Source organism: Toxorhynchites rutilus, chromosome 2 (assembly GCF_029784135.1).
Source record: "Toxorhynchites rutilus septentrionalis strain SRP chromosome 2, ASM2978413v1, whole genome shotgun sequence".
Classification (NCBI taxonomy): Eukaryota; Metazoa; Arthropoda; class Insecta; order Diptera; family Culicidae; genus Toxorhynchites; species Toxorhynchites rutilus.
The window spans coordinates 178,795,958-178,810,009 of NC_073745.1; the positions used below are offsets into that span (position 1 = coordinate 178,795,958).

The 14,052-nt window shown below is 35.9% G+C and overlaps 1 protein-coding gene across 5 annotated transcripts in view; it reads left to right on the forward strand.

Annotated features, from left to right (window-relative positions):
* Nucleotides 1–14,052, forward strand: part of LOC129769999 (uncharacterized) — a 64,307-nt gene that overhangs the window by 36,126 nt on the left and 14,129 nt on the right. For all 5 annotated transcript variants that reach the window (XM_055772568.1, XM_055772567.1, XM_055772571.1 and 2 more), the window contains 7 exons: nt 4,733–4,976; nt 5,039–5,223; nt 5,318–5,516; nt 11,251–11,501; nt 11,557–11,750; nt 11,806–11,939; nt 13,830–13,964. In XM_055772568.1, coding sequence (XP_055628543.1) covers nt 4,733–4,976; nt 5,039–5,223; nt 5,318–5,516; nt 11,251–11,501; nt 11,557–11,750; nt 11,806–11,939; nt 13,830–13,964 — 1,342 coding nt within the window. The remainder of the gene's footprint in view (nt 1–4,732; nt 4,977–5,038; nt 5,224–5,317; nt 5,517–11,250; nt 11,502–11,556; nt 11,751–11,805; nt 11,940–13,829; nt 13,965–14,052) is intronic.

Consider the following 14,052-nt stretch of genomic DNA (forward strand, 5'->3'; position numbering starts at 1 on the left):
TGATGCTTTTGGAAACATTTAAGCAATGTTTCAGAATATGCGATTCGCCGACGTTCGAGAAATAACTCGATTCGATAAGACTCTATCAATTTACAACATACGAAAATTTGGTCGATGTGATAGTTATAGGGATCGAATCAACCATTACGGTCCAATCACTCCTCATCAAAATCACATGTTCAAATAGTATTTTTTGTGGATGCAGTGGTGTTTCTTGAAGCACATGTGTGTTTGCATCTGACCAATAACGCCTATTTTGCTTGTCATCATTCATAATCATTCTCTTTAAGATTCGCCAGAGCCCAATCGGAGAAGTTTCGGCGCTTCATATGGGCAAGTGGCTTCAGTTCAATTTGATTTTGTAAGGATGAAGCTATTTTCGCAGAATGCGCCATAATGAAGTTTGGAAGATGCCCAATTCTTGAAAACGCCGTGCAATTGACTGATTTGGGTCATTTCGGATGGATTCACTACTTGCGGTTGCGATATTTTCGGTACTTCGTGCGGGGTGGCATCTCATTGACACGGGTACATCCAACAGCGAAAATGTAAACTCAAATTTGATCATTAAAGTAAGCGCAGCCTGCCGGTTGGAACGGTTATTACGACCGAAAATTGGAGTAAGTACTCTTAAAGTACGGAACAGGTACAATGTTCCTACAGAAGATGTATTTTTTAAATCCCCTCAATATCGGTATCAAATGAAATGATTTGACTAATAATATAGTACATCATGAAAATATTCCGAAGAAAATTAGGTAATTAATAAACGTTAGATTTCCATTATCCACAGTTAGTTGTTTCATTATATACCCCACGATTTTATTTTAGTCTCATAATTGCCCTAGATTAATGAAGGAACGGATGTAATAACTACTAACTGCTACTTGTCTAATTATTTTCTAGCTCTTAGTACATTATTTTTCCAAATTTTTTTTTACTTATTTTATTTTCTAGTCTTTAGTAAATTATCTGTATTATAAGTATACTTCTCTACAATAAAACCATATTCTATTAGTAAAATCAATTCATTTGATACCAATACTGAGAGGATTGCAAAAAATACATAATCGACCATTTTGTGGCGGCGATCTTTTAGAATTTATGTTGTTCATAGTGTAGTGTATTCTTCAAGTCAAGCCATTCAGCCATTTTTTAGCGGCGGCCAAATTGAATTTTTCAAGATCATAGAATTGGTAGTTTTATAATGACAGCAGAATTAAAGGAATGTTCCAAATTTCAGATCAATCAGTGATGAAGAAGGGGATTTAATTTCTGGGATAACCCTACAACACTCCAACATACATACAAACAGGTGAAGCTGAATGATACCATTGAAACGTAATTGTTTATTTGGGAACTAAGACCATTTTGGATTTGGATTTTTCATGATCTACTGTGTTCTAGCAGTCGAGCACTTTCATTTGATACTCATATTGATGGGGCTTTAAAAAACAATATGTGGCTATTTTGGATTTGCATTTTTCATAAATAACTGTGTTCTACTAGTCAATCCCTTTCATTTGATATCCATATTGATGGGGTTCTGTAAAAATATGTAATCCGCCATTTTGTAGCGGCCGCCATCTTGGATTTGCATTTTTCATAAATAACTGTGTTCTACTAGTCAAGCCCTTTCATTTGATATCCATATTGATGTGGTTGTAAAGAAAATATATATGGGGCCATTTTGTGGAGGCGGCTATTTTGGATTTACATTTTTAATAAATAACTGTATTCTACTAGTCAAGTTAGTCAAGCCCATATTGATTATCCAATATGGAATTATTATACAAATTATTCAAAATTTTCAATCTAAAAAAAAGAAAAATCAGAAATAAAATACTCCGGATAATCGAGTCTAAAATTTCGGATAATCGAATCCCGGATAATCGAGTCCGACCTGTACTTATCAATTATTTAGTAACCGATAGTAATTTTTATTTTATAAAATGATTTTTCTTTGAATATTTATTAATATGACCTATGTGTTTCCTTCAATCAATCCTCTCACAGTCTCGGTCTTACAGACTTAATATTTTGTTTTGAGGAGGCTGAGTCATCTATAATAAACTATAGGTAGGTAGTCATCTATAATAAACTGAATGAAGCTGAAAAAAATCTGGAGTATTTTCAATTGATTACATTTTTTTTTATTTTAAAGTATAAATTTCAAAATTACAGAGACACGAACAGTTTGTGACATAGAGTTATGATTTTGCGCGCCAGTACAGGTACTTGGAGTGTCTAGTACTTCATTCATTTTCTATTGACTTCTTGATATAGTCAACGTTGGTAGATTGCGGCCTAAGAATTGACAAATTATTCGCCCGTAGTGGTCAAAAGTTTGGCCACCCCTGCTGTATATCATTAGATGGGAAATTTATTCAACATTTTTTATTTGAAGCACAAACAGTGATGGTAGTAAAACAAGTGAACAACATGCGAAATAAATCAGGTATTTTTTTATATATACTCGCTGCTTGCGCAGTGGGGAAGAGTAATAAAGAACATGTTTGCTATCAATAACCTACAGAGATTGTGTTGATTTTGACGTGGAACTACGTCTAACCGGAATATATAGGGGGTAAAATGAAAACCTAAACACAGAACATGCAGGAAAAAATGCAAGATTTCGAATGCATATAACTCAAACATTTCTTACTGGATCGGGAAGATGTTTGCATCAATCGATAGGGAATATTTCTACGCATCTATCGCAGTTAATAAAATGTTATTTTTCATTAGATAAACATTTGAATAATTGTAAAATGTTAAGCGTTATCTAAACGTCCTAACTGCCTTGTTTTGATTGGCCCGATTTACTGTTTCCCTAGCACAGCTATCAAAACCAAGCAGCCTTTGGGAAATCGGCATTGCAAATACATGGAAGTAGGGGAACTTTTGTTCTCACCGAAATATGTTCCCTAACACAGACTTCAAAACCAAGCAGTGTTGGAGAAATCGGCATTGCAAATACATGAAAGTCGGGGGTATTTTTGTTCCGACTGAAATGTGTTTCCTTAACACAGACTTCAAATCCATGGAGCGTGTGGAAATTGGCAAGGTGTCCGGGGAAATCGGCTTCAAATGCAAAATGCGAGCACTTTTATACTCGCTTGCCTTTGTACAGAACCTGGGAACCTGGGAAAATCGTGCAGACACTAGAGGCGAATGAACATTCAAGTTTAAAGCATCTGTAGTATAAAAAGTAGAAGTTGAAGATATTGATTCATGCAAGCCGGGGATACTTCTGCACATGTATGTTTTGTTCTGCAAAAAGCGTTCTCATAACACGGATTACAAAAGCGGCTACGAATACAACGCTTTGGCTCGGTTATTCAAGATTGAATTGAAGGATATGCCTTCATATACTCTACTCACTGAATTTCTACGCCTACCATTTGATGATTAGGCAAAATGTTTATAACCATTTGCTACGATAACGCCTCTTGATTGAACAATATACGTTCGACGTACGTATCAAAATCGAAACTGAGTGTCTGAAGCTCATCAAATCCAGCAAATTAGCGGTTCGAGAAGTACGTAAACTTGAGAGATGCAAACTTCAGAGGGAAATGTAAAATAAAATAATCGTTTGATAATTCTTCCGTTCATATATTTTGTCCTAGGAATCATACCAATCGTAAAAGGACTGTCATTAAATTTATTTGTAGCGGAGAACATAATCTATCACAATGTATGAATTGACCTTACATGGCATTTATTCTGTCTTTTTACTCACACAGCAATTAAATTGAATTCAGTTGAATTCGGAAATAGTTTCATTCAATCAAAAACTTAATCAATACAAACAAATGATTGCTAAGCTAAGGTAGTTCCACGTCAACCTTGCGGTTTTATCATAGTTATAACCCACCCATTTTTATGATTCCAACCTTGCGGTTTTATCATAGTTACGTCAACCTTGCGGTTTTATCATAGTTATAACCCACCCATTTTTATGATTCCAAATTCTAAGTGACTAGTGTTTCAAGTTGAAAACCACAAGTATTCATTCTGTTTTAGTCTAGGTTCTATTGAAATAAAATGTATGATCAAGAAAAAAGATAACAACAGTGACAATGAGATCAGCCTCTCGTCTCGAAAAATTCCATGTGACTGCAGATATCGATGCGACTCTCGAAATAACCCATAGTAGTATGCCGTCAATATGGGAAACCGACGAAACCATAATCATCCGTTCAATACGTTACCCGCCGGATTTTTTGAGACATTATAGTTTATTAATTGAAAACAAATAGAGTAGGTGCAGATGGACCTTTATTCAACAGAACAAGCACATTGAAATTAACAAAAAACATGCTTTTCAAGGCTGAATTTGAATATTCATTCAACGCGGAATTGGTCAGTGAATGGCATATGTCTACTAACACCCAGAGAATGCCGTTTTCAGCCTAAAAAGAAGAACGTATTCTGGTGCAAATGATATTCATGTTAAAAAACGGCAAAACACAATGAAATTCAAGTTTGGCAGCTGACAATACAAGAATACAAGGATATATTTTCAGTATGAAAAAATGATGACCATTTGTAATCTGATTTCCTTTTTGCTTTCCGAATTCATGACTGATGCTGATGTAAATATTTCTAAGCGAAGAATCAATTTCTTTACTCGGCACTAGAAGTTCCTCTTTCGTTATTATTCCGTAGGCTGGTGATGTGTAGCTATAGTTAATATTGACAATTTTTTATTTATTCCCATACATAGGTCTTACATCAAAAGCACGATCGGTCTTTCGTGTAGTGATTGCGTTAGCTCCACCTTTCGTTATGGAAACCGAGCTAGGAGAGCACGGACAATGTTTACGAGGGCTTATATGCTATAAGATCCATGTTACCGGAAGGCAAAATTTAACACAAATGTTTAACCAAATTGAAACTGAAACCAGGCACAATAGACCCGGAGAATCCGATAAAATTATTAAAAAATCATCATCGAACAACTTCTACAGGTAAGCGTAAACTCATTGAACGATAGATATAATCAATTATGCTGAATGTTGGACTGTTGTAGTGTAAGATGTTGTTATGGATTATCGATGGATTTATTGCAAAAAGTTGCTCGAGATATCGGCTTCGAATTTCATCTGTACATAGTCCATGATGGTCTATTTGGTCGGAAGATACCATCCTTGACTGATTCATCACCGGCACCCAAAAAAGAAACTAAGAAAAGAGTTCAGTTTTCAAAATTCGACGGTAATTTGAATTGTTTCTATCGCCCATCAGTATACCACGATAACTATTTTGAAATGTTTACAACTATTGTTTTGCATCTACATCTTATTCACAGCTCAATCTGGAAGAAGTCTAAAGCGCGGTTCTAAGTTGTTACGAATTATGGATATTGAGCAGGAAGCTATGAATGCTCGAGTACAACCTGAACCACATATAAAAAAACTAAAACGATCTAAAATTGAATGGAATGGTATTATAGGCGATCTAGCAACTGGGAGTGCTGATATGTCCTTTGCTCCACTGACGATATCCAAGTAATGTACATGTTCAACAGTAGTAATACATTCTGTCAAATATACACTCTGTCCAACTTTTATAAGACCACCCTGATTCTATTTCGTTGCAACACAAACAGTACATTCATACATTGTTGAATGCTTAGAATAAAACAAAGGAGTTGTTTGTTTATTTATTGTGCTTAAATATGATAATTTCAGCTGTTCAGTTTCCATAAGACCACTTCAAAATTCATAAGTATTATAAATGAAAAATTCAAAACGATCGGCTGATTTACATGTCAATAATTGGCAACCTTGCCATTTCGACTAATATTTTTTTTTGTATTATAGTGACTTTCAACACTTTTGGCTGGTCACTTTTTAGTTCTATTTTTGAAACAATGACGGGAGCGAGAATTGAACTCGTGACCTTCAGCGAGAGAGGTATGGATGTTACCACTACGCCAGATCGCCTCCTAATAATAATAATTGAAAATGTTGCAGAAATTTGGTGACTCAACTATGTCGAAAAAACGGGTGTATGATGTCATGGTTCGCTAGCGAAACCGGAACAAAAAAAACCCAGCTGAATTCAATGAACAGGAATGAGAAAAGAACCTGAAAGAATTAACCCCTTCCCGTATTATTTAATACGTCACACATCAAGTGATTTCACTAGCCTGCTGAGTGTTCTAGTGCCTATGTTTTGCAAGTACACCACAAATGAGACTCGATGTTGTACGGGAAAGGGTTAATAAATATGAACCAATACTTACCCAATAATTATCCATACCTACCTGTACGACGATGCATGCTGTTACAATCATACCTGCGAAACTAACCAAAAATAGTACTAAAAACCGTCATCTGGTCGGCGAATTTCCGGCCCGGAGAATGAAAGAAAGAGGAAAAGAACTACGAGAAGAGAGATGAAAGGAAAACGAGCTTTGGAATGAAAGACAGGAGTCGACAAGGAAAGTATGGGAGGATCATGTTTTTTTTGGCTACCGGACCGTCGAAGATAGTTGATACGTTGATACGGAGTCGATACTTTTAAAGAAATTTTCTTGAAAAGTTCCATGCGAGAGAAAATAAGGGTGGTACACATCGCATTCCCGGGAATCGTAACGGTCGAGCAAAGTTCGACCCTCCTCGCCTTGGTCCGACGGAGAACGCATAGAATTGGAAAGTGCCAGTGGTCAACGTGTCCTATTGTCATCGTTGCTCCACAAGTCAACGGAACGCTATAGACTGGTTGATCCTGGCGACCGCTCACCGTAGCTAGAATCGAGAAGGTTGACTTCCGTTTACGAGCATCGTGCGTGAGTAGCCACAAAAAAAAACCATACCTTTTTCCTTTCCTCGATCTAAGGGCCCCAACGAATCCTACTCTGCCGCATCGTATACTAACACCTGAAAAAAATATATATAAATAAAATACTTACCTTTCTCTTCTCATTACCTTTGGAATCCATTGCTAAATCTAGTATCGTGAGTCCGCTTTGTTTGGTGAAGAGCCGACCCTGAGGACAATGATAGCCTCTGAGCTAGCCGCCAATGCATTCAAAAACGATCGGTAAGAGATAAACTATTTGCCCAGTCAAGTACAATCATCCATCTCTTCAACTTATGAAAACATCGACAAAATAAAAGGAATGGTGCTCGGAAATCATTATTTGAGAGAGCTAGCCGTATTGTCTAGGTGTTGTGAAAATTCATCGCAAACGGCCAGATATGTGTAAGGATAATACTTGGATTTTGCACCAGCTCACTGTGAACGAATTTTTGACCAAAACTGGCACGAATGTGATTGAACAAGCACCGTACTCTACAGATATGGCCCCGCGTTACTTTTCCTATTTCCGAAATTCAAATCGAACTCTTTTGGTAGCAATGGAGACATAAGAACGAATTCGCTGCGTGATAATTCTTGATTACAGCTATACAAAGTGTTTCGATGACTTGATAATCCTTTGGAAAAAGTGTATTGCTTCTGAAGGGGCCTATTTTGAATAATATACAATTAGACGAAAAATAAACAATTTTCCTTAAAAACACGAATTTCTTGTGTATATTTGACAGAATGTATATTCTCAATTGTTTTATTACACCACTATTACATCGATGCGACATTTATATCACCAGTTGTAGTGCTACACCCACGCCTGAATCCATATTGAAGCTTGTAAAAAACATTGTTTTTATTCAGGAATTCAAGAAATCTCTTCACAAGCAATTTTTCAATTATTTTATTTACTACAGATAGTGTTGAAATGGGTCTGTAATTGCTCGGATTCGTAGAATCACCAGACTTAAAAATTGGCACAACTCTAGCTACTTTCAGGCACCTTGGATAAATTCCCGTAGACAGCATTTTATTGAATATATCTGAACAAATAATTGAGAATGCGGCTGAATTCCCTTTTATGACACTTACTGGAATGTTATCAGGACCGCAACTCTTCTTGCTATTCAACTCACTTATAGTCAGCAGCACCTCAGCTTGGGTTGAGGGAAACAAAAGTATCGTATTTCGGACGGGTTGGGAATTCATAAGAGAAATATTGTCATTATTTTTAGGGATTGCGCTGGACAACTGAGTTCCAATGTTCGAAAAATAGTTGTTAAAAATGTTGCATATTTCGTTGTCGCTTTCAAATTCCCTACCATTATGAATTAGTCTAGTTTGGGGTTTTTCTTTGGAACGTCCTAGAATAGAATTTAATTTTTTCCACATATTGGATTGGTTCGTACTGTTCAACATTTGTTCGAAATATACTTTTTTACTCTTCCATTTTTCAACCTGTGTCTTCTTCGATACGTGATTTAGCAATTCTCGTAGATGGGAGTCGCTAGGCCGTCTTTTTAATTTCTTTAAATATCGATTTTTGATTTTTGTCAATTTCCATAGATCGTAGGTCATCCAAGGGCAATAATTACCCTTAGTATTGACCTCTACCGAGATGGTTCTGGAACATTCCAATAGCATCGAGTTGTATGTCGACGAGATATTAGCAAGACACTCGTCGACATTTTCTCCGCAAGTCACTGTATTTAAGAAATTAGAGAAGCATGCGTTCAATTTATTGTGATCAATTATTGTCTTATTCAATTTAGTTTTCGCTTTGGGACCATGCATTTTGAATGACGACACTATCAGTGAATGGTCACTGAGATCGGAAAACACAGTATCGTTGCGAATGTTCGGCGCGTCTATAATTTTACACACAACATGGTCTAAGATGTTATTACTTGCTGTACGTGTAGTGAATGTATTTGAACACAAGAAACCTAATGATTGAAGGAGGTTGCTATAACGTAACACAGTATTATTATTAGACAGATTCACAGGAACATTTATATCACCTACAATAAAAAATGGTCTTTGTTTTGACGAATTTAGTCTATTCTCTAAGAAGTCATAAAATTTATTAAAGTCAAACGAGGGTGGACGATACACAGTTAAAACATCGAAAAATTGAGTATTTATTGAAACTTCTATTTGTATATAGTGAAATCCATCAAAGTTTTGGTTGTCAATAATTTTATGTTTGATGGAATCTTTTATAAAAACAGCTAGGCCTCCAGCGGATACATCCCTGCAAGAAAAAATTGCTCTGTATCCCACAATGTTATAAAGGCAACAAAATTCGGCTTTAAGCCAGGTCTCACCAATCACTATTACATCTATGGACACTTCACACTGATTTAGAAACAAATTTATACTGTCAAATTTATTTAGGTCATTTATGCCACGAACATTCCATTGAAGTATTTTGAGATAGTCACCGTCAATATTTTTATAACTAATGTTGAAGTCATTTACGTCGAGGTGGGAAAAATTTGTAGCGTCTGTATGAGTCATTGATGTAGTGATTGTCATTGATGTAGTGATTGTCCAAGAAAATTTTATCAATCAATCGTTTTAGTCGAAGAAAATTAGAGAGCGTTGTTGTCTGTTCGTTTTCTTTTTGGTGACGGTGTTTTCGTCAAGTTCAAGTATCGTGTTATTAATTTGCTAAGATCGTCTCTGTTTCTTATAATTTCCGGTCTATCGCCATCCCCCTTCTTTACTAAGATTGTACCATGTCTGCCGGGCCAGACATATTTAATTTTTAATATTTCCTGAGATTCACGCAATTCCTTGAGTAACTCAAAACCAAACGGAGTCAGCTCATCGCGAATAGATACCGAGGTTGGCCTACCATTTAACAGTAACGACGGGTCAACTGATGTTGATAGCAGTTTACCTTTTTGTTTCTTCTTGTCGAGTACTGTTTCTTTATCTGCTACGTCCTTGAAAACTACTTTGATTGGTACCAGTGTGTTATTTGTCATTTTTGAATTTAGTCTGGATACTGATACTATCGATTCTGATTTCAATTGTATTCCCAATGATTCAATTGTTTTGTCGATTAATTGTTTTGTATCTTCATCGTGTGTAACAGGAATACCCATGAATATAGCGTTTTTTTCATTCATTACTCTGTTTGTTTTGTCTGAATTTAATTCCAGTTTATGAACCGTTTCTGTTAATGCTGACTGAGATTTTTTTAAATTTAGTATTTCAAGCTTTAGATCTTCATTTTCTAATTTTAGTTTATGAAAATCTTCAGCAATAGTGTCAAATTTTGCAGAGAGGAATTCCTGGGAATTTTCAATAGCTGTTGTTATTTGTTTAAATTCAGATCGAACATCGGACATTTCTGCAGTTACGGCACCCGCTACAGCGGTTTTCAATTCGTTAGTGAGCGATACAATCAATGCTTGTTTATCATTAGACATCTCGACTATGCGTTGGTAGATCTTCGCACAGTCGGGAGTGCAAAAAAAGGGCTTTTCACGTACACGACGACACGCATTGCCGATTATGTTTCTGCATTTCAGAGACATTATTACACACTTCTTCATGTAATTATGTTACAATTGGTATTCAATGAAATTATATATAAAAAATTCCTCATAGTAGATCATAATACAAATCAGGCATCGTTTCTGCATGAAATTAATCATATTTTTTTTTTGGAGCGCTGTCAGAAAGAAATGATCTATTGAAATTAATCCACCGCGAAAATTAAGTCTGAAAGTCTTTGTATTATGTTTGAATTACATGAAATTATATCTATTTTTGGCATAAAGTGTTCTAAAGTTATTATAATTTCATTGAAAAACTTTAACGAAGCATTTAGCATTTAGTACATTTCTTCAAATTGACAATTGACCAGTTTTCCTGAAACGGCCCTAACTCAGTGATATTGGCCAGCTATTGGACCCCTCTAATTTGAATACGGAGAGGTCGGACCAGAAAATGCTGCTCCAGAAAAGGCAGCAACCTCGTCAGAGGGCACTCTTTCTGATAAATTTGCACGATTCAAGTCGTTACGAAATCATCAGCGAAATTTCAGCCCACAGTTACAAATTGCTTGCCAAACGTGTGACGAATTCTTCCTTGTTCAACCATAATTTTTTTGGTGACGTTCAGCTTACTCAAATCACAATATTCAAGAACACATTTCGGCAATGACGTAATGAAACTGGGTTGAAGAAAATTTTTATTTGATTTTTCACACTACACCAATAGTTTTTTTTTCTTATTGATTCTTATACAGGAAATTTTGAAAGGAAATCGGTGACCTCTTTTTTTGTTTTTTGCTTTGATTAACTTGAAGAAAACAGCATGCAGAGCTCCGGTCCCTTTACACTATTGTCATACCTTGCATTATTTGGGTAATTTTTAAAACAATTACATTTCTTCATACTATCGTTTTAGAGAACGGGCGGAGATAATAGATTTTACAGTACCGTTTTTTCACGGAGGAGTTTCCCTGCTCGCTGCACCACAATCGGTTCCTGATGTCCCACTTTTCGTATTCCTCTTGCCATTTTCACCGGAACTATGGATTGCCATTTTTACATCATTAAACATAACGGCTATTGCTGTTGCCATATATGAGTGGTTAAGTCCATTCGGGTTGAATCCGTGGGGTAGACAGCGGAGCAAAAACTTTAGTATATCGTCAGGTAGAAATATTGTATTTTTGTTTGATAACAATGATACAGCCCAGTTTCTTTGCAGCTCTATGGGTGATGTGGGGGCTACTATGTGGACACTTAGTTGCATTCAAGGCTCCAAAATCCTGGCCCAATAAATTTCTGATTAATGTTTGGGGAGGATTCAGCGTCATATTCATTGCCTCATACACAGCTAACATAGCTGCATTGATAGCAGGTCTTTTCTTTCATAACGAAGCAGGAAGCTACAGTGGACCGGTACTTTTCAATGTGTATTGTTTTCCATATCACACTCACCTATTCTTTTTTTCAGCTTTTGAAGCATCGAGTTGGAGCACCATATGCCACCGCAGCAGAATCTTACATACAGCGTAACGATGCGATTCTATGGGAGCACATGAAAAAATACCAACTTATGAGTATTCAAGAAGGAATTGAAAGATTAAAGTAAGTCTGCGTATCCCTCCTTGTTTTTAAGAGGCTTTAAACTTTGCATTATATTCCCCTCAATCATATGTTATGTTATGTTATGTTATGTTATGTTATGTTATGTTATGTTATGTTATGTTATGTTATGTTATGTTATGTTATGTTATGTTATGTTATGTTATGTTATGTTATGTTATGTTATGTTATGTTATGTTATGTTATGTTATGTTATGTTATGTTATGTTATGTTATGTTATGTTATGTTATGTTATGTTATGTTATGTTATGTTATGTTATGTTATGTTATGTTATGTTATGTTATGTTATGTTATGTTATGTTATGTTATGTTATGTTATGTTATGTTATGTTATGTTATGTTATGTTATGTTATGTTATGTTATGTTATGTTATGTTATGTTATGTTATGTTATGTTATGTTATGTTATGTTATGTTATGTTATGTTATGTTATGTTATGTTATGTTATGTTATGTTATGTTATGTTATGTTATGTTATGTTATGTTATGTTATGTTATGTTATGTTATGTTATGTTATGTTATGTTATGTTATGTTATGTTATGTTATGTTATGTTATGTTATGTTATGTTATGTTATGTTATGTTATGTTATGTTATGTTATGTTATGTTATGTTATGTCACCATCAACTCGTCTAGGATTGCTCGTTGGATGGTCATCCACACCATGTAACATTAGGTAACCTGTAGGAATTTTACACCAGCAGAAAGTGTTCTAAACGGAATATATCCGGAGAGCCAACCTGGTTTCATGCATCCTACACCACTAGACTTCGAAACCTCAGCACTAGGTTTGTTCCTTCCTCATTGTGGTGAGAGTACTGTTGCGACTTCCTCGTTGACTTCTTCCATTTCTACACTGAAGCCGCATAATCATGGACGTCTCAAATCGTATTCACAATTCTCTGCTGCTTCTCAATTTCCTCCCCTCGCTTGGGAATTGATGGTAACTCCTCCGGAATAATCAATCCAGAATCGACGCCATCGCTTCGGGTGGAAATATTGCTTCTTTGAATCATCGAAGATATCGGGGATCATTTTTCGCGATTACTGATCCCAGACACCATACTATGGTGGTGCGAGCCAAACGCACTTTCGTTCGTTCGATCCAGTATACCTTTTTTTTGCTTGGGTACCTAGGAGAACTCAACACCCGCACACTCTCAGCTTAGCGACGTCTGGTTTCTCTTCATTCCAACGCTCCGCAGACATTTAGTTATCTCTTATCGTATCTGTTGGGCTTTTATTGATAACATACACTGTATTTTCAGTTTCAGGATCACTTCTCCCCAGAGATATTTTAATGTATTCGATTCCAACAGCATTGCTCTCATCTTTTCGACAATGGTGCGGTTGAAACGTACCACCACACCATTTTGCTGTGGCGAGTACCCTTCCGTTGACTCTACCTGAATTATCTTCTTTTCGTAGTAGGAAGCTACTCCTTGGAGAAATACTTACTTCCAAGATTACATCGTAGCTATTTTAGTTCCGAATCCAGCTGTAATCAAACCATGTAAACCATTAAATAATCCAATACTTGACACTATTTCTAGCATATCCGAATTCTGGTTTAAGAGGTGCATGTAGTCTTAGTCTGTAGACGCCTTGGATCGATCGTTCAATCCATTTTCAATTTTGGAATTGTTCAGTTTGAGCGTTGTCAATAATGCATGGTCAGGTTTCAATTCGACGTAAAGATTTTCTAGTCTCCAATGTATACGAGCAAGAGTGCATGAAAAGGCAAGATATTGGATGATAAGTTGGCAATTTTGTAAAAACTGCATCGTTCAACCTAGAGATCCGTATATTTCGTTTTTACTGTTTTTAAATTTATGTCTCAATACATAATTTTGTTTCGTCTACACAGGAACGGTACTATCGATTTGCTGATGGCGGATTCTCCAATCTTGGATTATTATCGGGCCACCGATCAGGGCTGTTCTTTTCAAAGAGTTGGTGATACCTATGTGGATAATGCCTATGCAATTGGGATGAGTAAGGGGTTAGTACCCTATAAATCCATGTGAATGGAAGCTTGTCATTATTTTAAATTTCTTTTCATATTGCATTAAGATTCAATTTGTAAGTAG